Consider the following 24,465-nt stretch of genomic DNA (forward strand, 5'->3'; position numbering starts at 1 on the left):
TTTCATACTGAGCGAATGAACAGATAAATATACATGTCATGACAACGTCTAAATCATATTTTAGATCGATATCCCAGAAAACGAAGATATTACAACATGCCGTTTTTTATCCGAGACTTCAATTGTATGCGGGGCTACGAACGGAACAATTCACTTGACACGTCTAGATAAAAACTTCACACCTTCAACGGTATCTTTCAATATATCACGCGGAGCCCCTATTTGCAGTATTGAAACGGTTGGTGATTTCGCGTACGTTGCAACGAAAGACGGCTCTGTAACCGGATTAAATTTGAATCAACTTGCTTATGAAAGTGATTTTGAAGTTCAGAAAGAAGTGAAAATTATGCGAGAGTTGACGGGTTCTGATTGTGATGCTGTTTACAAAGTCTGTGCTAATTCAAAACATATTTTGACTTGTTGTAGAGATGGAAAAATACGAATCTATAATAGAATTTGCAGAATCTAACCGTAATTTAGATCAAACTTGACTTGGGAAATTTTAAACGTTCTGGCTGTTAAATTAATGGAATCAATTTGTATATTGCAAACTGGAATTTACGCGGAACATTTTTTCGTCCCCAGAACTTGGAGGCTGTTTTTCCTTTGGCATAGAGAGGAATATTTTCGTTCTCGAAAAAAATGTTCTCATGCAGAGTTTTGAGCAGCGAAATTCAGTTGTTTCCTAATTGAACAAGGCTTGTTTGAAAAATGCAAATGGGAAGTACAGCGAGAGATGGTGGTTTTAATTTCTCTCAAAAAAATTTTTTAATTGCTCTCGAACAAGCAACTATTTAAAACATGTCTGTCTTTTGTATGCAAAATTTTTGATTGAAGGGTTTCGGAATAGTCATTTGATTTCTTTGCTTGAGTGACTTTCAGGCTTAAGTGTTTGATTTTTTTGAGTGATTTGAATTGCGCGCGTTCAGAAATTAAGTATCTTGCTAAATTGAAACTGATTGTGAGCGATGGACGTACCTAGCCCGTGTAGAGTACAGGTTAATGTCTTCGACTATCATCCGAGTTTTGGGGTTTGAACCCCTTCCCAGTTAAAAGTTTTTGCACTATTACAGCTGCTCTAGCCTATGCCCCGTTCTAAATTGTTCGCCTCGTCGTCAGTCGTTCGATAGCAATTCGTCAGCGTCGTTCTGTTTATGTTTAGCAATTATATCTGTCGTGCTAGTCTTTATCCAATTTTTCGTACTACCGATTTCAAGCTTGCACGTTTCTCCGAATAGCACTTTTCGTGACTTTTAATTGCTCTTGAACGCAGTTCATAGCAATTGTTGTAAACATGTTGGTCTGTTTTTGCAAATTTTTTGCTTGACCATTTTGTGCTTTTCTTCTAGAACATTCTTTGACTTCTCAAGTGACTTTTTCACGCTTTCGTTCTTCGTTTTTGAGTGATCTCAATTGCTCTCACTCCGAAGTAAAGCTTGTTGCTAATATAAAGTCGGTTGCAGCATAGCAAAAAAAGTGTGAAATAGCGCAGTCGGTAGTAGATATGGTTATGAAGCGGGTGGTCAAAGGTCCGAATGCCGGTGGGGTCAAATTTTTTCCCACCTGCCTGTCGTTTGAGAGCAATTCTTCCGACATTTGTCGGTTTATGTTTTCTGTTGCGAAAAGGGAAAAACTGGTAACGCCTGAGTGCATTAAGTTACTGAGTAGTTAGTTCTCTTTTAAGCCTTTTGTCTCTAAGTATGAAATTAACCGAAAATGTTGGGTAGATTTAATCTGGTGGTGTGATGGGCAGGGCAGCTCTTTGCGTTTATGAGCCAAAACACTGCCCGAACCGAACCGAATTCTTCTGCGCAGGCGTTGATTCACTTTGTTAACGGAAATCTTATGTAGTTTGGATACCTCTCCAGACTTACACTTTACCGCCCTCATTTTGCACCCCGCCACCAGTTTCTTCCCTCTTAACGAGTAAATGTAGGCTCCCGTAGCTTAAGCTGGATACTACCAAGTTCACTCCCCTTCCTGTCGTTTGCGAGCCCGACGCGAATTCGTTGTTTTAATTGGTGTCATTGGTAGCTTTTGTTGAGAATGGCGGGTTCGTGCTTCTCGGTTATTTTTTTTTTCTAAAACACCCTAATTTGAAAGTATCTCGCACAATATCGAATGTTTCTGTTCAAATGATTTTGTGGCTGATTTTTTTTGCGTACGATGTTTTTTATATACGATGTATTTTACGAGTTTAGCCTGACGGCTTTTTATAGTGTGATCATTATGTACAAAATTTGTGAACTCTTAAGTGAATTCAATTTAAGTTTACTTTTGCTTTTCTATTTCATTTGTATGCATCATCACCCTTGAATTTATCGAGTTTCCTGTGCTCTCTATTTTCTCTCTGTAACAAATTAAGCATCTAAACCCGGGGTAGTTCGCTACTAAAAGTCAAATGAAAAGTGGGCCAGAGTTTTTATTTCATTTTGACTTGAAATTTTTTTAATGGTCTGCGATAATGTTATTTGAAGCTCTTTATTGAGCCTAAATCCTCCTATACATCATATTTCTCCAAAATTTAATGTGAAGATTGATGAAAGTAATTATTCCCAAATTCATTATTTGTCTCTACTCTAATGCATTAGTTGAAAGCTCATTTTGATAAGTTTTAGCCGTCTTTTTAAATGTCATATTTATGTATAATTGTTCCGAACCCTCTTGAGGGGAGAGGAACTATATACTCAATTGGGTTTTTTTGTTCAGACAATTTCGGCCGATCGATATAATAATCGTAGAGAGTTGTGAGTGGTATCATTAGAAAGCCCGTCCAGCATAGAATATGGAATTAAAAAGATTTTTTCAATTTTCGCTTTTTATAAGGAGTTATTGAGGTTTAAAGTGTTGTGAATATTAGACGTAATTCAGCTGTTTTTATTCACATTTTTGACTAAATTTTTGTCAATTTGACTAAATTTTCGTCAATTTTGCTAAAATATGTTAAAATTCTAAACTGTAGTGTTATTGATTTTATCTCTCAAGATAGAGGAGGGTTGCTGAATTGTTAGATCCGAGTTTTGTGGCTAGAGTTTTTGCTAATTTTTGTCGAGTTTTTTTTGTAGAGTTGTGCTCCCTTTGGCTTAAAGAGTCTTTGGAGTTGTCCTTTTGCCAGTTTTATGCAAATTTAAACTGGATAATTATACAAAATAAATTATTTATTTTTGACAAATCGTAAAATTTTGTGTAGAACGGGTCTATTTCGCAAACATTTCAATCATTGAGTGTTTTGTTAGACGCTCAGCAATATCTGGGCTGATCTTAATCTCACCATGGATCCTTATGATAAATTTTTTTTAGATTTTAATGGGACGCGACCTTTTTTTCAAAAAAATTTCCGCTATGTAAATGTTTTTTATGGGAATTACGGAAAAGAATTTCAAATCAAGGCACAAGTATTGACAGATACTTTTTACAAAAAAAGAACCAGCGAGAAGATATCATGGTTTCAGAGTTAAGCTCATGATTTTTATGACTCTGACCCAATTTTTTGTAGCTCAATGACTTAGTGTCACCAATCAAAGATCTATTTAGCTTTTAGAAGGTATAAATGAACCTAGACATTTTATTCAATTGTTATCTAATGTCCTTTATGGCTTTTGAATATTTTTGTTTTGAGAAAATATCTGAATTTTTAAACTTCGCCATTATATCTTATTTCTCTCAACTTCGGGCGCATTTTCAGTAAAAACAGGCGGAAACCGACTTCTTGAGAGTTTTAAATGAATGTCGTTAACGGTGTTTTATTCAACTAATAGTTTCCGTATTTTGGTACTACGCGTTTTCAATTTTTTATTTTTTTTGCATGTTAATTGCTTGTTTTTCATGAGTTCATTTTATTTCCTTGTCGAATGATCACATTATTGACAAGTCCAATTAAAGGAAGGTTTTGTAGGGAAAATGAAAAACGTTGGAAAAGGCGTATCTGGATATGATAATTGTTTTTGTTGAATAGTTTATGCTTTTTGGGCTGAGACACAGTTATCTCTCAAAACTTTGTGGTTTTTTTTTTATTTTGCCTAGCATTGTCTTTTATAGGCTCATTCTAATTCCTTATCGAATTACACCTTATTGACAGGTCAAATTGAAGGAAAGCATAATCGGGAAAACGCTGAAAAAGGCGTATCTAATTATGTCAATTTTTTTTTTATTAGTTTAAGCTTTTGGGGCTGACAGTTCTCTAACAAAATTTGGTGGACTTTTTTTTTCGTTTTTGCTGATGTTTCTCTTTCTTTTCGTTGTTGTGCGCCATATACCCGATAACGATACATGTTAATTGCTTCCTCATGACGTACATCTCAACCTGGTTAAACATTTCAGTGTATAGCTGTTTTTTTTATTGACTCAAATTAAACTAAAAAAAAAGTTTTTTTTTCATGTCTTCTTTTTGCTGTTATTATTATCACCATATAACTCAATCTCACTCATTAAGAGTCTCAATTACTTTTGTTGATTCAATTTGTTTTCGAGCTTGGTTTTACGTTGTGACTGATTGCTTCGACCATTTAGTTTCATTAAAAGTTTACCGAGATATCTATACCGTTCAATTTCTGTCTATTTTGGGTTTCTTTTTGCTATCATGTCTAAGTATTCCTTTTATAAGGGAAGATGACGGAAAAATAACGGCTTACAGTTCTTTCAGGTAACATCTTGTAATTATAGTGCCTTGAACAGTATCATGTAAATTTGTTTGAAGTTTTGGCTTCTTTTTGTATTTGTTTTTTTGTGGGCTCGTGACTTAGTCCCATTATTAACAGGTCCAATTGGCTTCCTGGGGAGTTAAAAATTAATCCATCGTTTTCTGTTGTAGTTCTCATTTTGTTATGACTTTTGAAATTATTTGTTTTCAAAAATAGTTTTGGGTTTTTGAGCTTCCTCTTAAGTTTTTCGGTCGATTTGTAGCTTTTTTTTCTGTAAACACAGGTCACAACCCGTTTCCAGTGAGCTAGATATTAATCTTTATAACGAATTTAGTTTCAAACATTTGTTTCTCGGCTTTGTTACCACTGTTACGAGATTTCATAAAATGTTAGATTTTTTATATTTGTACATTTCAAAGGATTTTTGGTTTCTTTTTAAATCATAACAATAATCGTTGGTCCTATTGGCTTTGAAATTTTGCGCAACCAAACATTGGATAGTGACTTGTCTCAATTGCTTCCTGTAGATATAAATGAATATTTTAGTGGTTTCAGTTGATATCTAATGACATTAATAACTGTGAAATTGTTTTCAAAAATGGAAAAGTATTTTTGATTTTCGCCCCTATTTACTCTTTTCTGTCGACCTGTTTTCTGTCGCTTTGGGGACAGGTCCCATATCGTTTCTAATGAAGTATAGGTTAAATTGTTTTGTTTTGGTTTATCTGATGCGGGTTTGATTTTGTTATGATTTTTTATATTTAGACATCGATTTTTGGTCGGAATTAATGTTTGTTATTTGATTTTTTTTATTGTCTCTTTTAGTAGCCCCATTAACAACTGGTTTCTTTGGCCCTTTAATGTGGCGTTATTTTTTCCATTAGTGGTTTATTGAACGATGTGTATGTTTTTGAAAGTTTTCTATCTCTTCATCATTTGGTAGCCGATTAAGTTGAATGTTGATGAGCGGGGTCGGAACAATATGTACGTACGCACATTACCGCGCATCCTTGTTTAATATTCAAAATCAACTGTGTTTTGCATTTATGTGTTGACTCGCTTTTTGGTAAACTGTAAAAATTTGCCTCAGGACAACTGAAAAACTGCCACAAGACAAACAAATTGAATACACGAAAGAATAGGTTTTATTGTTCACTTTAGATATATCATAATGCCCTGTTAACAATCAGCCTATTACTCATGAACGCGAAACTTCAATTCGGATTCTATTGGCAAACAAATTCCGTGCTGAGCTTCTTTGATAATGCCTTACGTTTGCTTAAGTGAATGAACTGAACTGTTGAACTGGTGTTGTTTAATTCCTGTTTTCATTTGTTGAGAGTTTAAACTTGTTTTGGCAACCTTAGGCTGTTGTTTGAACGATCAGCACAACAAAAGATGGTAACATCGTTAATGAGGCTGCAATAGATTGCCGAGTTATCTAATTCAACTTGCTAGTTTGTTATTTAACATAATAGTTGTGAAACTATGATTAAAACATAGCTTCAAAGTTGCTCAGATTTCATGCTTTGTGATCCAATTAATATTTCACTGCCTTTTGACGACAAGGAAGTAAACTGTTAATGATGGCGTCTAAGTGCTTTAAATTTTTAGGCAACCTTTACATAGAATTTCGATGCGAGTGAAAATTAGGAAAATCATGTGCAGCAATAAGCTTCCGCGTGCCCTTCAACATGAGTTATGCAAATGAGAGAGCTCTATCTAAACAGTCGTAATGCACGCGGCTTGGGCTGAGAATCTCCTTCTGAGGTCATTTTTATTGCAGCATAGCGCACTTCAAATCGTAAATTTGATACTAATATTCGTTTCAAACTCGAGGAATCGTCAATGTTTAAAACGTATTTCCTTCAAGTTTTGTCTCCCATTGTTTCCTAAATATCCTCAATTTTCTACTGCAACCATGTAGCAAATCAAAGCAATTTATTGATTCTTGTAGGAATTATCTTAACGATTATTAACGATCTTAAAGATATTAACAAAAATGGTTGAAGTTGTTTTTAATATCTACGGTAGCGATAGCTGAGTGGTTTTTACATTTATGTTCACAAGTCTCTTGCCGGTTTTTATTGTCAGAGTTTCTTGTTTACCAGAATGCATTTGGCCGAAAATCAGAGATAAGTTGATCAATTTTTTTAGCGCGTTTTGTTTCAATTTTCAATTTCGTTATTTTGCACGTTCAATTTTATCTATAAGTTTTTTGTGAATTTCAGAAGTTTTGATCTTTGCGAAAACAAACTAGATCGACAATTGATCAAATAAATGGAAGATGTTTTGCAACATGAAAAAGGGAAAAAAATTGTTCTAAATCTTCAAACAAAGTGTACACATCAGTTCAGGTAATACGTTTTGGAAAACTTATTTTCTAGTTGTGGTTCTACAATTTCCCGCCTTATGCATTTGAGCAACTCGGTAATCCGATTGACGAGATTGTTTTATTATTTGTGTTGCGGTTTTATTGTTTCATTCAAATTTTTCCGAGAATTGTCGGTCGACTTTTAATCCAAAGTGTTTGCGCTGTGATCCAAGCAATTATTTCTGGTTCGTTTCCGAAATTCTTGCAATTGTTTATTTTCGTCATCAAGATTTTTGCTACGACTTGTGACGTCACTGCTAAATTCAAATCTGCTTTTCGTGCATTCTGCTGTTTCAACATTCTTTGACTTTTGATTGACTTTTGTTCTTCATTTGTGGGTGATATAAGTTGCTCTTGTTCTGAAATAAAAAATCTTTGATAAACGCGATTGTGAGCGAAAGCAAAGACATTTCCCCAGGGTGTTGATCGAGAGCAATTAATCGGACTTTAGTCTGTTTGTTTAACTTTTTGGTCACATTTGACTTAGCTCACTCTCTAAAATGACGCTTCTGTTTCTAAATAATTTTTGCGTGCTTGGGTTAAGGTCAAGTGAGGCTATCCGACTTTTTTTGTTTGAGGGCAGCTAATAGAAATAGGAGATAGTTTATACAAAATGTTGTATATCAAAATATGACTTCTCATTTTCTGATCTTAGTGGTGCTAAGCTTATTAGCTGAAAAGACAGTTATATGTATTAACGTTTTGGTTTGCTTTTTTCGTGGAGCTCTTTAAGCTCTCGGAACTTTGGAACGCTTTTAGTTGATTGAAAGATGGCATTTTCTGTTGCTCTCAATTTTCCGCTGTTTGATAAGTTTTTCTCGTTAAAAGAACAGATGATTGCAGGTAATTTTTTGGTATGTTTGCTTTTGTTAGCTTTATGCTAAGGCATGGAAATATGAACTATCAAAAGGGTAAACAAAATAATGCAGTATATTAAACTTTTCTGGTGAAAGTTTCCATCACTTTTTTGGAGAATTTTTTAATATCAGTATTAAGTCTGTATTCTGTATTACTTAATTCTGTATTCAATTGGACGTCAATGCATGCATGTAAACCTTATTAACTAACGTGCGAATGATCTACGCTTTTGCTCTGGATGGTATAACAAGTTTTTATTTTTTTATAAAAGATGATTGGTATTACCTAATCTAATAGCCGTTTCGTTGGACTCCTACAGTCATGTCTTACTGGTTCTGTGTAAGTTACGGTGTATTGTGTTAGTTTTGATCTATTTTTTTACCGTTTATGGTTGCCGAAAAAGGAATTAAGTGGCTGCATTATTTAACAAAGTTTTACGCATACATGATAGAGCATGTATAATATTCATAAGTGTAATAAAACTGGTATACTGTGTCTGATGTTTTTTTCAGAAGCTAATTCTACAGTCTAATAACTGTCCAAGCTTAATTATATGAATGATCGTCGCAATAATCGTTAAGTTTGATTTTATTGCTGAACAAGAGCGTAAAGCTTTATTTTTGATTTAGAAACCAATTAAGTTGGTACCGGTAGTGTGTTTAATTAAAGAATAGATTTACGAAACATTCTACCTGAGAATTTTATGACATTATTTTGGAAACCCGATTCCGGAATGGGTGGGCAAATTAAATTAGTATGTGTTTTCTCAGTACAATTTTAAAAAGTTCAAGCGAGTTGTCGTTGAAGACAAAAAGTCGGGGTTTCTTAGAAGTATTGGAATGGTGCATACAATCGAGTCTTCGGAGCAATACTGGCGGGTTTCGTATCTCATTTTTGAGTCGCAAAACTAAAGCGTTTAAGACTGCTAAGTGATATGAACGGGACTATGAGGTATGGCTCGATGCTGATACTGATTTTTAGACTATTAATGGCAGCTGTTAGAAAATAGTTTGTATATTTAAGCCATGAATAAACTACAATTAGATAAATCTGAGATGCTAGAATTTGTTTCATTTTACCTGTATTTATTAAAATCTATTTTTTGTGAACAAAAATATTTTGTCATCAAGCCACTGTAGCTAACTATACTCAATCTAAAAACAGTTTGACCTATAACCATAAGATCAAAAACATTAATTTTCTATTGATATTGTTTTTTAATTCTAATTTAATTCGAAAGTGACGTAAGCAAAAGTTGTATCTGCTGTAGTATGTTTGATTTATATGGCGCTGCTTTATTAGATGTTCTGACTTACGTGACGTGACGGTAATTTTGAATGAACTTTAATGAGTTAAGCATAGAATCGTGCTTTCTAAGTTCATTTTAAGCTTGATTTTTTGCCTTTAGTTTTTGAAGATGTGTGAAAACTTTGCTCAAAGCTCTGAGCTGACTAATTTAAAACTGAGTAGACTATTAAGCTGTTCTGTAAAAATTGACCACTATTGTCTATAATTTTGAGTATGTTTTCAATTGTTTTGTATCGTGTTTAACTTTCTTCAGCATTACCAATCAAATTGTAGCTAAATTATCCGTGCGACCAGGTATTAAGAGTGTTCAGTTTTGGATTGATTTTGCGGTCGATTTTTTGTTCAGTCTATTATTTTGTTGCTACTTTATTTTTCATGAGATTGTAGAACACCTGCGCGCTTTCGCACTGCTTGCTACCTTTTTGTCAAAATGTATTAGTCTCACCAATATTTTTTGAACTCTAATTGTATCCACGTTTATATAGTCTGATACTATGCGCCGGGAAGCAGTGTTTATTACAGTTAAACACGCATAAATAGGACTGGGCTTGGTTCGATTTGGATGGAAAAATCGTCAACGCAAATTCGATCCTAAGTTTTTGAGTGTTTTCCCAACATTTTTTATTTATTACCGGAAATACTAACTACTGAAATCTAATTCTATTTAAATGCATTCTTTGTAAGCTAACATGTTACTGTTGAGAAAGCTACGCCAATAATTTTGTGATTGCAAAAAAAAATCAGTAAAATTAATCTGTTATTCTGAAACGTTGTGCGAAATAGTGCATTCAAGCATAAAACGGCCTTAAAATTTGCTAATTATGGAGTTTACTCCAAATTTAATCGCTTCGGTGCTATCGCGTTCCGACGCGGTTGAGATTGTGGATCCCAGCAAGACATCCGATTCGCCTACTGCTAAATTGTGCTACTATCTTTACTGTGTAAATACAGCAGTGCCAAATCTTCAGCTGAAAATATCGGAAAGTGTCGTAAATATATCAGAGTTCGCACACTGGAACGCTCCTGGTCGCTATACAACCTCAGAAATGCAGAAGCAGCTCTTGGAAATTCTCGAAATTTTGTATCCAAAGTTTTTTTCTGACCGAGGAGTTTTTATAGAAACAAATTCTCGTTTACTCAGGAACGAAAATGTTGAAACAGTTCCATTTAAAGCTGTTCAATCATTCACATCGGTCGAAATTGATGAAGCTATTTATGTTCAGGGCGAACAATACGATATTTCCCATTTTGTTTTCTTTGCATCTGCTTGGCTGAACGAGTTTTACTACGAGCCAATCAAATCGATCAAACCTGCAAACAGCAACTTGGGTGTATCGAACATGCTTCTGTCTCCTGATTTGACGCCACGAAAAGATGTTCCTGTTGTGTTAGACACAAGTCGCGATACGTTGAAAAGCTCGGTTTTAACAGACGATCAAAAACCAGAAAGAGATTCTGCACTTTGGTACGCTTTCTTAACTATTCTATCTATTATCATTTTGATATTTGTTTGCGTGTCAAACATATCAGAAGGTGTAAGTGCAGAAGACGGAATGACGTCATCGGACTACACTCTTTGGAACGTCTGCGTTGAATCGGAGCTGTCCAATATTAACAAAGGTTGCGAAACGTACTACTCGCCGAAAGATCTAGGCATCAGAACTAACTCAATAGGGTCCCATTTGACAGCCTCAAGGGTTCTAGTATCAATATACCCGTGTGTGGGAGTTATTGTGCTGCTGGCTAGCATTCTTAGAGCGTGGAACCGGAAGTCAAGAAGAAACACAGGTCGAATAATCAGAGCTGTGATAGCTGTGTTACATTTTAGCTACCTGTTGATAACGGCTTCGGTGCTCACTCGGTTTTTCAACAGACTGGAAGATGAGTTGAACAGCTTGAATGGGGCAAATGAGAGTTATGTGACCTCGAATGGTCTCGGATTACTTCTGCCGTGGGCTGCCTGGATTTTATCAATTTTCCATACTTGTGTGTCCATTGCATGGGCTGTTAGAGCTTTGATAAAGCGAGGAGTAGCACCTGTATAGCAAGATGGTCGGCAACGAACAACAGATCTTTTTACTCTCCCACCCCCCCCCCCCCTCGTGGACGTTTGATTTTATAATGAGTTGCATAACCCAAGCGAATTAGATGGCATTCGCTGTTACAGTTATGGTATACAACTGTAAGGGAGTGTAAATAGAATCCTAGTGGTGAAGAAAAGGAAACGATTGCTAAAATAGATTTTATGAACTCAAGGTTCTACTGGTTACCCTGTGATTCAATGGTTACCTGGGATTCAATGGTTTGATTTCAATGATTCAATGATTGTTGTTCGTCAAATTTTTATTAGTGGTCTTTTAGGTTATCGTGCTCCAAAATCCAAATTAACATCTATTTATTGTACACAAAGTTTTATTTAGTAATTGTATTTACTTATTGAAAGCTTGTTTTTTTGCTGTCTGTATCAAAGTGTTGCCAATTTAACAATTAATTTCCTGTTCTTTTGCAAGCAATCTCTCATTGTTGACTTAAAATTGTGTTTTCTTTTCTCTGAGATTTGTGTTAAATCTAAACGAGCCTAATGTCTATATTGCTACGTGTATTTTTTGTACCAGTAAGCTATTCAATATTTTTTACCGGGATCATCAAAGTGATGCCATTTGAAATAGCTCTCAAAAACAGATGTAATGTCCACATCACATCACGGCAAATAAAAATCATACTGTGTGATTAAAAAATTGTAGTAATCTTTGTGAATATTGAGCTGCGCTAAATTTACTAGCTATGTTAAAAATGATTGTGCATCTGTTGATTTTGATACGTGTATGCCTTTTTGGTTACGGCTTTTACATGTAGGATAACTCTCCTCTGTTATTGGATCTTTCATATAAAATGCTATGCTGGTGCTTTTTGCTAAGTACTAAGCTATTAGAAGACTGAGGTATCGGTGCATTTACCTTTCTAATGGAAGCTTTACAATGCGGGTTTTTGCTAAGTGCTATTCCGAGCGCAAGTCCGATAGAAACGTTCTGTTTTCTGCATAAAGATTTTTACAAGCTTATTTTGCATAAGTTTATTGAAGAAACTGAACAACAGGCAGTAATGAATTGTGCATACTATATATCAGATACATGCTATAAATATTTTCACACAAAATTTTTCAAACAATCAAATTTTAGAATTGTCATAACATGTTATGAATGACGCGTCTTTTCGAAATAGATTTTATTTTGTGTTTGCGGATTGTGAATATGGCTTTTGCCTGATTAAGATTTGTTTGGGCTTTCAGCCCGCGGATCATAGAATGCTCTTCTAATAAATGTAAAAAATATCTATCGGGCTGCCTGACATAAAATTGCTCTGTATACACTCAATGCACTCTGAGATGCACTAAGAACCATAATTTTTGAATAAGTTAATTGAATAAAGAAAACCAATGTTGAGATAGTTATACAAAACTGAATTTTTTTGGTGACCTTTGTTATTTCAAGAATCTGGTCACTTTTAATATCCTTAATGCTGTAGCATCAAACAAACAAAGGTTCTCGATCACATCAATTTTTAATTTATGTAGATTTGATCTAGGTTTTGTGTTGAAACAAATAACCTTGTCTGCTGTGAAAAATTTATGGCATTAGCGTTTGTGACAAGAAAAATTTTTTTCATGATTGTTCTTCAAGATTTTGTAATTAACTATTTAACCGGTTTATCAGTTTGATGTCCTCAAATTATTCTAAGTTGTCTTGAAACCCCTTACTTGATCATGATAACGCAACTTTAACGCCTTGACAAATGTACAAATTGTATTTGCCGCAAAAACTGTTAAAAATTGATCAAATGAACTTTTTGGATTTAATTTTCATTTGTTCGATTGCAGTTTTGGAAGAAAATTGGTACAAATTTCACAGGTGCCACATAATAAATTTTTTCCCCCAAAATTGCTAATTATGATAATATTGTGGCGTAAATTTCTGAGAAACCAGCCAGGCGTCTTTGCAAAGTGTGAGGGTTGGTATAAATTCTATTAACGGCTCTCATATGTTTTTTTAGGCAGAAATTATGCTAAAATTGACAAAGTTAGCTAATTGGTCAAAGTGGCCTGATTTTTGGAAATGTTTTTGATCCATATTTGTTCCAAACTCTTTTTTAGGCAACTTGGTAAGGACAATCCTGGTGTATGATTTAAAATCGGGTTAAACCATAAAAATTTAAATCGAATGATGAAAATATCGTCCGAAAATTCAATTACTTAATACAGTATTATGTTGCGTTTTAATGAATTTTAACACACGGTCTTTATCGCAATTGGGAAGTTCTCAAATTCCCAGGCGCAGCTTGATTGTTGAATAACTTCGGGATGTTTATCCAACCGTCTGGTATTGTCTTTGATCATTTCTCGGCACGATTGCACCTGTCGCATATTTTGTACCGCAGTCTAGTTTGGACTATTTTTCCTGCAATTATTTGCTTGCTATTCTTCAATGATCAACACTAGCGTAAAAAGAGTGGCTGAAAATAAGTAGTGTGATCCAAAATCAGAGTTTCGCCATTGTTTGGGATTACCGCTATATGATTCGGACGCAGTTAATTCATTGACAAGGTCTTCAGAACTAGCGTGATGACCAATTTTTGCTTTAATGCAGGCTTTTGACTACCCTTTCATTGGCTTAGTCAATGATACAATTTTTCAGGGTGTCCCTTCCAATTAATCGACGTATAATTAAAGCCGTAATTATCCGCCATTTTAAGGGCTGCAAAAGTTCACTATTTTGGTAACCCATCTTTGGTAACCCCAAGTTGTCTCCAAATTAAACCCGCCAGTAATGTGGTGGCTCAGTAATGTGCGTTCACACATCAAATTCAGACCCCGCTCATCCACTTTTTTGGCATAAATGTCTACCAAATGAGGAGCAGATAGAAAACCCCCCAAAAATTCGAATAGTTTTCAAAAAAAATGTGTAGGAACAAAACGATCGCCTCCAACGCAGATAACTCAGTGAAGTGAAGAATGCCGCATTAGATTGATGAGGTCAGCCATTATTAAGGAAGCGAGTCAAGACGAATAACAAAATCAAAACATTAACAACAAACATTAATTACATCCCAAACTTTGTCCATTAAAAAAAAAACTTGAAAAGGTCAAAATAGCGTCGGATAGAATTGAAACTAAACAAAATAACTCGTACTGCACTGAAAAAGATATGGGACTGTTCCATAAAAATGCTCGGTAACAATTAGACAAAAAGAACAAAGAACAGCAAAGTTAAAAATTGGCTTATTTTTTAAAAAACAGTTAATTTCAAAGTAATGAAAACCATAAGATAGCAATTGAAAACATCCATCCTGTTTATATTCACAAACACTTATATAGGAAGGCATTCAGACGTGTTATTCTTCAATTTTTCATGAGGTTACAAAAAGAACAATAAATGGAGACAACAAAAAACAATTCAATAAAAATTTCCTCGAACGCCAATAGTGTGATATAGGGCCATTCATTGATGCGAATAGGTAACAAGAAGAGAAAAAGGGCAAAATTGAGTAATACTTTTGTATTTTTTGAAAACAATTGTTTTCAAAGTCATGAAATCCATTTAATAAATTAAATTATTAAAGAGGTTCGTCTATTTGTCCAAAGGAAGCGCTTGAGACCTGTAACGAATCAGAATATGTCTTACGTCTACAAAAAGAACGTCAAATATAGATAAAAATTAAAAATTATTACTTATTTGCAAAAAAAAACCCGTGTCGAAGCCAGGAAATTCATAACAAGTTCTATAGAGAAAATATTGGATTTTGTACAATTGCACCTTCACTCGACAGTGAATTGTGGCATTTGATCTGTAATTAAAGAGACTATGTAGCAAATGGACAAGAAAGAACAAAATTTTTTGAAGTTGAAAAGTGTTTTTTTATTTTTGAAAACAATTGTTTTCAAAGTCATGAAAGCTGTCAGCTATCTACTCAAATTAGAATATAGGCTCTTTTATTGCTTCAAAAAGCCAATGAGACCTGTCTTTATTCACGAAATTTCATACGACTGAAAAGGCAAATTGTAATCGACAGTTAAATGCAAATGAAAAAAAAAATTAATTAAATTCTTTGAGAAAGGTGCATCGAAGCCGTTAAAACCATAATCTATGCCTTTCAAGTCTTTTATATGTTCCATTTTGCCTGGTTTTGAACGCCAATATTGTAAATGTGAACTGTTAATAATTTGATAATGTGAGAAAACGAGGAAAAAGCGTGGAAAATGGACCAATGCTAAAAATAAAAAAAAATGTGAAATCTAGTAGTATCAAAGCCAGTTAAACTTAAATTAACGCGTAAAACCGATAAAAGGTATTCAGTAGAGAGAAGAGGAAGAAGAAGCATTCGTTTGTTGCTGGCGCTACGTTACAGGTTGACCAAATTAAGAGAAATTTAGTGACAAAGTTCAACAAGCCATTGTTTATTTAAAAATCATACATTTTTTAAATATCAAAACGACCATAATCTTTCGAGTGAAGAAACCAAAGATATTAATTTGAAACTGCCTAGAAAGCCAATTGGAACTATCAATAGTGATTTTTGATTTTAATTGTTCTTCAATTAACCAAAAAAAGTAAGCAATTTCAATAAAAAAAAGAACTACTGATTACAATCCGAATTATTGTTGGATTGTAACAGTCCAACATTGGACCACAACCAGCGTTGCTTTTCCTGTTCGTCCATTAAGAACACTCAATTGTTTCGTATCTTATGGGTCTGGATATTTTTTTAGTTGAAAGATTAAAAATCAATGCTGCGTTTTTGATAATCATAGAGTAAAGTTAGCGAAAAACGGCAAAATTTTAATTCCAGACAACTTTCATTGGCAGTGGAAATAGCACTAGCTCCCTTCGTAGTTTACAAAGATTCTGTTAATCGTTTTTGGGTGTGTAACTAGGCAAATTTAATCAAAGTGGACTAAAGAAGCTTATTTCGGGCAATTTTTGATGAAAAAGACTGAATTCTGAAATATTTAGCAAAAAATTTCATCATAAAATTAAATCAAAATAGTAAACAATACTTTTTCTTTTAAAATAAAATCAACGGTACTTTTGTTGACAATTTTTACTTATATTTGCAAAATTGACGAATTTTCAGGCAAAAGTCAATAAATTTCACAAATCGTTCTAATATTACAGAATTTTAAACCACGATAACTCGCTCTAAGAAAAGAAGTTCAAAAAAATAATTTTAATTCCATCTACACCGGACAGGCTTTTTAATGATACCACTCACATCTCCCTTCGATGAATATATCGATCGGTCAAAATTGACTGAAGAAAACCCATTTGAGTATATAGTTCCTCCCCCCTCTAGAGGGATGGGAACAATAACTAAGGGTGTCCCTCTCATTGGGGTACATATAATCGGATACAATGAAACTTATTGATCATTTTCGAGAATGAAAGCGCCACATTTAGCTGAAAAATACATCATGTACGCAAAATTTTATCCCTCGTTTTCAGCTCAAATAAAGCCAAATTCAAGTGATTTAGTTGATATTAATTCAACAGTACATCGGTCGTACATCATCGATTGGCTGGAATCATTTTGAAGAAGCCCTTTTTGACGAAATTGTTATATTATCTATAATATTATTTTGTTTATCGTTTCAGATCTGTTCTGATTTTAAGCAAACCGATTAACGTGTATCTAGATATATCCACTGAGACTTTGAATCTGTATTTGTGGAGTCGACTGAAATATTGAGTTATTTCTCTCAATTAGTTCAAGAGTTGTTCAGAGAAGAGTCTAACTTATTCTGTCTAAACCACAATGGAGCAATTGACTGAGGTTGAATTCAAAGGCGTGAAATTAGTGGAAGAGAACAAGTATGGCTTTCATAAGGACACGGCGACAGATGTCGACATTGCACTGCAGTTTGACATTCATCAGACGTCTGTGCACTGCGAGGGGGGATGGAAGCTGACTGTTCACGTGCAGGGAAAGCCTCAGAGCAATAAGCCGGCTATCGTCACCTATCATGATATTGGTGAGTGAACATTTGAGGTAGTCCTGTACTCTCTGTTGCTCAAAAATTGTCGCTCATCCAGGCTCAAATTATTAATTGCCTTTTGCTTTAGTTATCATGAAAGATTTTTACATTTTAATTATGAACATGCTTTCATGCTGTTGGTAAATGGTTTGTAATGATACCATTCAGAAATTAAGAACTTTTTTGCCTCATAATATGAAGTTAGCGTAGATGTGATAATTAAATTTTAATTCTCCTGTCGTAGTTTTATTTGGTAATATTCCTGGTAGTGAATTGTTTAATTAGGTTTTTCTTTAGGCCCCTTGGCGAGGTCATGAAAGTATGAATGAACTATATGAGCCAGACAAAAATTGGCCATGATTCTAAATTGTGTAAAATTGCTCAAAGTTTTGCGATTTAAAACAACAGATTTTGCGATTCAGACCAGGGAGTGCGAAATTGTTGAGACAATTGAGACCCATCTAGAAGATCAATGAAAGTTTTGAGTATTTTATATCTCGGCATTAAATCAGATTTTAAGCATAGTAATGGCAATCTGAAACAACGTCTAAACAGTGTAAAATTACGTCCAAAATACGATAGAGTAGATTAGAAAAATCTAAATTAAAAAAAATGATTTTGTTTTGATCGGCGTTTATGTTTGTAGGGATGAATTTTGGCAGCTGTTTCCAGACTCTGTTCTGTTCACACGAAATGCAGGCCATCAGAGATAACTTCACAATATACCACGTCACAGCACCAGGTCAGTACAGGATTTCCACAATCAGTTAATTGAGACTTAAAAACTGGGTGGGTGTATGTATCGGGTAGTCTTTGACGTTTTGGAAACATTGCTGTGCAATTTGTATAGTATTCAATGATTTATCAAGTTATAGCGTGTCCCATAAAGTTGAAATAAGCGAACGTTTCAAAGGCCACAGGTTAGAGTTTAAAGTTCAAAGTTCAGTTTTAAAACATGTGGAAAAAATTGATGAGAGCTTAATGGAAAAAACGTTGACATTCAAATGACCACATTGATGCTCAGTTGCACGTTTTTGGCTTTTTTCGAACGTTGCCTTATTTCAACTTTATGGGACAGACTATACTACAGATGTTTTTGACATTTGGTCAAATTGTTTCACGAGTACGGTGTGCCTAAATTTCTTCAAGTTCAATTGAAGAGTTTAGAAGTGTAGTTTAATTGAAGCTATGAATATATTTCTTAAGCTGATGAGCTATTAATTAACCGCTTCCTTTGGGTGGATCGTTAATTCGTTTCAGGTCAAGAAGACGATGCAAGGCCATTCCAACTGCCTCTGACAGACCCCAATCCTTATCCCAATATGGACCAATTGGCTGACCAGTTGCTGGCTGTATGCGACAGATTCAAACTCAAAAAGTGAGATTGTCTTTAGACTTTTATACTTCTTACATCGTATCATCTCTGAATTATAATAGCCTACAGAAATTATGGAATATATTGTAAAACTGAGCTGGCAAAAATTATCTGTCACAAATAAGCTAAATTAAATATCCCAAAGAAGCTTCTGTTTAATTTTCTAAAATATCCTTGACGCCATTGCGTCGCTAAAAGAAAGTCTGATAGACAATTTTTTAAATGAGCTTATGTACATATATTGGTAAAATACAGTGGTAGAGCGTTCAAATTAGGATTTGCTTCCCCGTTACGGAATATCGCGGTATAACGAGAGCTTTAATGTCTTCTTAGATTCATTAAGCTCGGAGACTGAAATGAATCAAAGTTACTCTGAGATGCATAATAATATTAACACTGATTTTAACGTCAACTTTATGCTCCCCGATGAATAGTTGTGTTGCATTACATATCAGCAGAAGCTACAAAGATTTATACTGGAAAATAAAATGACTTCCTTAAGCGACATGCATTTTGTCCCATCATCCTGGTCTGTATCTTTATCAATTGAAATTCAGACAGTTTCGAAATAATGGACCAGATAAGATATCCTGGAGGAGCGGATCGCATGGGTTGCCACCAGGTGGTCGGAAATGAAATCATCAACATTTCCAGCTGTTTGCTTGAATTATGATGAAAATTATTTTTTCAGGTTTATTGCGTTCGGAGCGGGTGCAGGGGCCAACGTGTTCCTGCGTTTTGCTCTGGCCCACCCCGAGAGAGTAGAGTGCATGGCTCTCTTAAATCCCACAGTGCGCAGAGCTGGGTGGGTGGAATGGGGATATTTGAAGTTAGCTGTGCGATACCTCAATTCGGGAGTCGTCAACAGGTGAAGTATATTTGTATGATTTGATCTGTTATCTAATTGCCTAAAGCTAGATATTTTGTTATGGCTGTGAAAAAACTTATGAAAGGGTGATTATTATAGCTGCGAAGCTGTAAGCTAAGCGGAGGTATATTGCGGTGCTCTTGGATTTTACGACTCGAAGAGGAGTATTAGAGAAATTCTTTTTTTTAAATCAATTTTATTGGAGTGAATTTTGAAGCGGGAAATGAAACTCGTGAAAAAAAATGGCAGTGATTTTGTTGCTGAACAAACTGAAAGGTGGAGCGAAACGAGAGTGATTTTTTGTTTATATTGCTGTTTTCTAGAGAGCAAGAAATCGAGGTGTGAAAAAAAATTCTGTAAGCGAGCGAAATTTTGTGTTCACGTGCGGCATTTTAAAGCAGTTTTTTTTTAAAATTTTTTTAGTTAAGAGGTTTGGTTATGATTTTGTTTTAACTGTAGGCTGGTTTTGGTAGTGGTTTGAAGGTTTCTGAAAATTCATATGAATTTTATGCTAATTCAGAGGTTTTTCTTGTATTTTGCTGATTTTTGAGCTAATTTTGCAATTTTTTGACGATTGTTTTGTTTTACTGCCTCAAATGGGTATTGAAAAGACCCCTATTACTTGAGCAATTTTTGATAACTAGTAGTCACAGTTGTTATTGGATATGAAGCATTTTTTTCTTGAGAAATATGACAAAATATGGCAAACATTGAAACTATTTTTCTTAATTTTTTGCAGTTTTTCTATTTTTAGATAAGTTTCTTAGTCTATTATGACTTGCCGTTTTTTTGCGAGCATCTGGATACCATAATGGTTGACAGGAATTTTTCTTTGGATTTATATGCTTTTGCGATATTTAAAAATTTATCCATTTTTTTCCAGGTTTTTAAGTCAAGTTGTTTCTAAGAGCTTTTTTTCATTATTTGGCGTCAAGTATTTTTTAAAAATTCACATATGTGGTTTTAGTAGGTACTAGTTGTTTTGATGAGCTTTTTTTGCAGAGTTATTTGTTTCGGGATCTCAATTTATGACAAAATTTGATTAGATTTTTTTAATCATATTTAAATAGATTTGATTTAATTGTTTTTACTTTGTTTTAATAGTTTTGTTTCAAGATAATCATAATTAAGTGGAGGCAAGTTTTGTCTGATGAGTAGTTGGATGACGTTCAAGTGAATTTGCACTTCGATTCGTTTTCGGAATTCTTCCGGTTATGTTTTTTTGTTTGTTCACACAGCAAAGCTGAAAGTCAAATTTTCTGAACGACTCCTTCCACTCACTAACGGATTTTGCGCGCGTGACGTCATTTCTCACTCTCTTTAGCAAAAGTTTTTTGCGTGATTAGATTTTGATCACAAGTGACTTACCTCACTCAATAAAATGACTTTCGCACTTTAAAACTTAAATTTAATTTGAATTTGTTTAAGGTCAAAGGAACTCATGTACGGTGAAGGTATCTAGTAAAAAGGCTTCTGCGGAATGAATTTCAACAAGCTTTATTAATTTATCGTTGAATGTTTTTTACCTAGCTTTTTGAGCGGCCTCAATTTTTTTCAATTTAGATCTGTCTGTTTCTATCTCTATTGTACGGCACGCAGGTCTATTCTTTCGCAGCTATTCCGGCAATCTGCCGGCTATGTTGTACAACTATAAGATGATGTTAAGTAGAAGCTTCAAATTTTACTGGCAATTAGTTTGAAGCTAATTACCTTCAAATAAGGATTTTTTGACCTTATTTCACATTGATCGAATTGGATGCCAACAAAGTCTTACCAAATAAGCAACGAATATGGCTAACGGACCGTAGGACCATAGGTTTTTAATCTCATCCACCTTTGGTTGTTCTGAGGTGTAAAGCTTTCATTGAACTTCTTTTCGGCGATTATATGGGAGATAACAATTCACTATTTAGGCACACAGAGGACTACCTTGTGTGGCATCACTTAGGCTACAAAAGCAGTTACGAGAATGAGGACCTCTGCAACATGTATCGACAGTCCCTCGCCCAACTCTCTCCAGAGAACCTGGCCAGATTCATCCAGGTCTTCTTGGACAGGTAGGTGGCTATAGCCAGTTTAAAACAAAATAAGGAGGCCTTAAAGCCCGCTTTTTAGCATTTGCCGTTTTTCATTAAGAGTTTTGCGGTTAGTATGATATAAATTCGTAGATTTTTGTTTGTGTTCAGTTATCATGCGCTTTATTTATCGTTATCAGGTGTTTAACAGCCAATGATTTGTTCAAAGTTTAATTAAGTACAGATTTTTCACTTGAGGTTTAAGATGACCTGAAGTGAAATTCTTCAAATGAGATGTTTTTATTCACGTTGACATATGCTTTATTATACAGGTCAGATATAGGAGTGAAGAAAGAGGCAGTTGACGGACCAAACAGTGACAGAGGAGACACCCCTGTGACGTCATCAATTATGTGTCCAGTGTTGAATGTCGTGGGTGCCTGGAGTCCACACGTGGAGGAATCGGTGGATCTCAACACAAAATTGAATCCACTTGAGTCCACCTGGTTCAAGGTACGATTTTGTTTATGCTGACATCTTATCATCTTATACACCGCTTTCAGAATCATTTCAATGCCTTAGAACCAAGTTTTCTGTAGGGAATTATAGTACTGCTAAATTTAATCAACTTAGTTGTTTACAAATTTGTGAGCTAATTTATGTAGCTTCTTATTTCGTAATATGCGAAAAATTAATTGTTTTTGAGAATTGTTGCTGCAAAATTTGTCAATTGGTCTGAACATTGACAAAATAGTGTGACCAAATTCTTTCAATCGTTGTTAATCAAATTCATACACTCCTAGAATACCTTTGAGCGTCGCATTGCAGTGTGGACGGTATTTACCCATTTTAGGTCTCTGACTCGGGCGGATTCGTGCAAGAAGAGAACCCGTGCAAATTGGTGGAAGCATTCATTCTATTCCTAAAAGGAAACGGATATCCAAAATTGGAACAAATCAGACCTTAACTCACCTGATGAGAAATATCCCCACAGCTAAAGCATTGTTTTTATAGCTAACATTAATGTTAATGGCTTTTTTATTTGTATACTGCTGACTAAAAGCTGTTGCGTTCTCGCGTCACATTGAAAATGGAATGTTTTGAGTGCAGTTATTTATGTGTGACATTGTTGTTTTAATTCACCACTTGAAGCAATCCTTGTGCATTGAATCAACTCATTCCAGAACCTGAACTTCGTATCTGATGAAAGACTTGAAATACTAAAACTTGCCACTGTGTATTTATTTATTTTGACAGCTAACTTTGTACAATGGATATATTAAACTGCATTAGTAAGTAAAGCTACGGTGCTAATAAATTTGTAGTTTTTTTAATCTTCGTATATAGCAATTAATCCAAGGAAACTTGCACTAAGTTGTAGCATCTTGAAGAATTTTGATGATATCAATTCAATCATTTTATGTTCACCTTTTTTTCGTCTGGAACAAAGGCGTACACGTGAATTGTAAACATTTTGGTGAAAAATTGATTAGCTTTATTACGGTCTCAGCGGTCTGTTTACAGGCTTTTGACAAGGTGTAATTGAACAGACAAATGGTCTGTGGCGGTAATTGCGCAAGTGTCTTAGACCCAAGGTTGGGTTTGTCCGCTTTAAGCTCTGTTCGAGTCTAACCTTTTATGCTTCAATCCAAGTTCCTTGCACTCAAGGTGCTTTAAGTTCTTTATTGTAAGTAGTATATAGAGGGACCGAGGTGCCCGGGGGGGTGAAGACCCACATGTTTTAAGATATGCTATAGCGGTTTCAAGTCATTTCGGTCTTCATTGAGTTATGGTATCAATGTATAAAGATAGGTAATAGATTTTACATGTATTAAGATTAGAGATATAAAAGCAACGTATAAAGATAGTTAATAAATTTTACATGTATTAAGGTTTGATTTTCGTCAGTAATGTATAAAGATAGGTATTAGATTTTACACGCATTAAGATTGGAAATAAGACAAGTTGGTAGTGAGTTTGACCAAGGAGCGAGAGGTCAGTGGTTCGAATCTCGGTGGGGTCAAAGTTTTTTGCACCCATAAAGAAAAAAATTGGTCTAGACTAAAGACCATCAATTAAAGTGCCTCGCATGTCGTTCAAGAGCATTTCTTTCGACATCTGTCGGTTTATGTTTTTCTTTCACGATGAGTCATCTTTTTATGCTATTGTTTTAAGTTACTTGGTAACAAACAGTGCTCAATAAGACTAAGTGCAAGGCAGAAAATTCTACAGTGCTAATACACTTTCAAATATTCTGAATACCACCTGTGTTGAGAATAGCCTAATTCTAAATAATGCGTTTTCTATAAAACGTTTATCGATCAAACTCATGATTGTTGTAATTTATAGTTTATGAATCACATATTTATCATGAACGACGTCACAGCAAACTATAGCTAATTTTGATTTTCACAGACTGTACAGGTAAAAAAGATTATCTCAATCAACTGATAAAAAAAACGAAATAATCAACTTAACTAAGGGTTAAATGGAATAAAAATGAATCAAAATAGACCTCTGATGAACTAGTACATGGTCTCCTTATATGGATGTCTACATTGATGCACTGACATTATTACTTTATATCAGTACAGTAAGCCTTGCTTGATTTTTTCATCCAGGGTTGTCTCAGATCTAGCCAACACCTTGCGAAATGAGTCAGAAAACTTTTACATGCTCAGATTGAACTTTAAAAACCCGGTTCGGGTTTACCATCAAGAATGATTACTTTAAACAGTGGACTCATCAACTTGAAAAAAAAAACTTTATTACGATCATATCACATGTTCACAAGCGTACAACTGATTTAAATATATAAAATGAATGAAAAAGAATCAGAAAGTTTAGATCATTAAAGGTGTCGTATGAATTCCATCTGCATCCACAATTCGTTTTGGATAGAAAAACGAGAGTCCTTTTTTTGTTTGTTCATAGGTTAGAATTTGGTGATTTATAGTTCTGAATCCTCTGTTAGTTGAGGCTATATTCACTGCATCGTCCA

At 34.6% G+C, this 24,465-nt stretch overlaps 2 protein-coding genes across 2 annotated transcripts in view; both read left to right on the forward strand.

The window, feature by feature from the left end:
- Positions 1–24,465, forward strand: part of LOC142337902 (uncharacterized) — a 519,657-nt gene that overhangs the window by 142,131 nt on the left and 353,061 nt on the right. The gene's annotated exons all lie outside the window — the stretch shown is intronic.
- Positions 16,831–22,891, forward strand: LOC142337907 (protein NDRG3-like). The gene is made up of 7 exons (XM_075387542.1): positions 16,831–17,203; positions 17,853–17,948; positions 18,467–18,584; positions 19,273–19,449; positions 21,363–21,506; positions 21,797–21,977; positions 22,318–22,891. Exons 1-7 carry the CDS (start codon positions 16,987–16,989, stop codon positions 22,429–22,431), a joined length of 1,047 nt encoding a protein of 348 aa, XP_075243657.1. The 5' UTR covers positions 16,831–16,986; the 3' UTR covers positions 22,432–22,891.

Source organism: Convolutriloba macropyga, chromosome 4 (genome assembly GCF_964194025.1).
Source record: "Convolutriloba macropyga chromosome 4, txConMacr16.3, whole genome shotgun sequence".
NCBI classification, from domain to species: Eukaryota; Metazoa; Xenacoelomorpha; order Acoela; family Convolutidae; genus Convolutriloba; species Convolutriloba macropyga.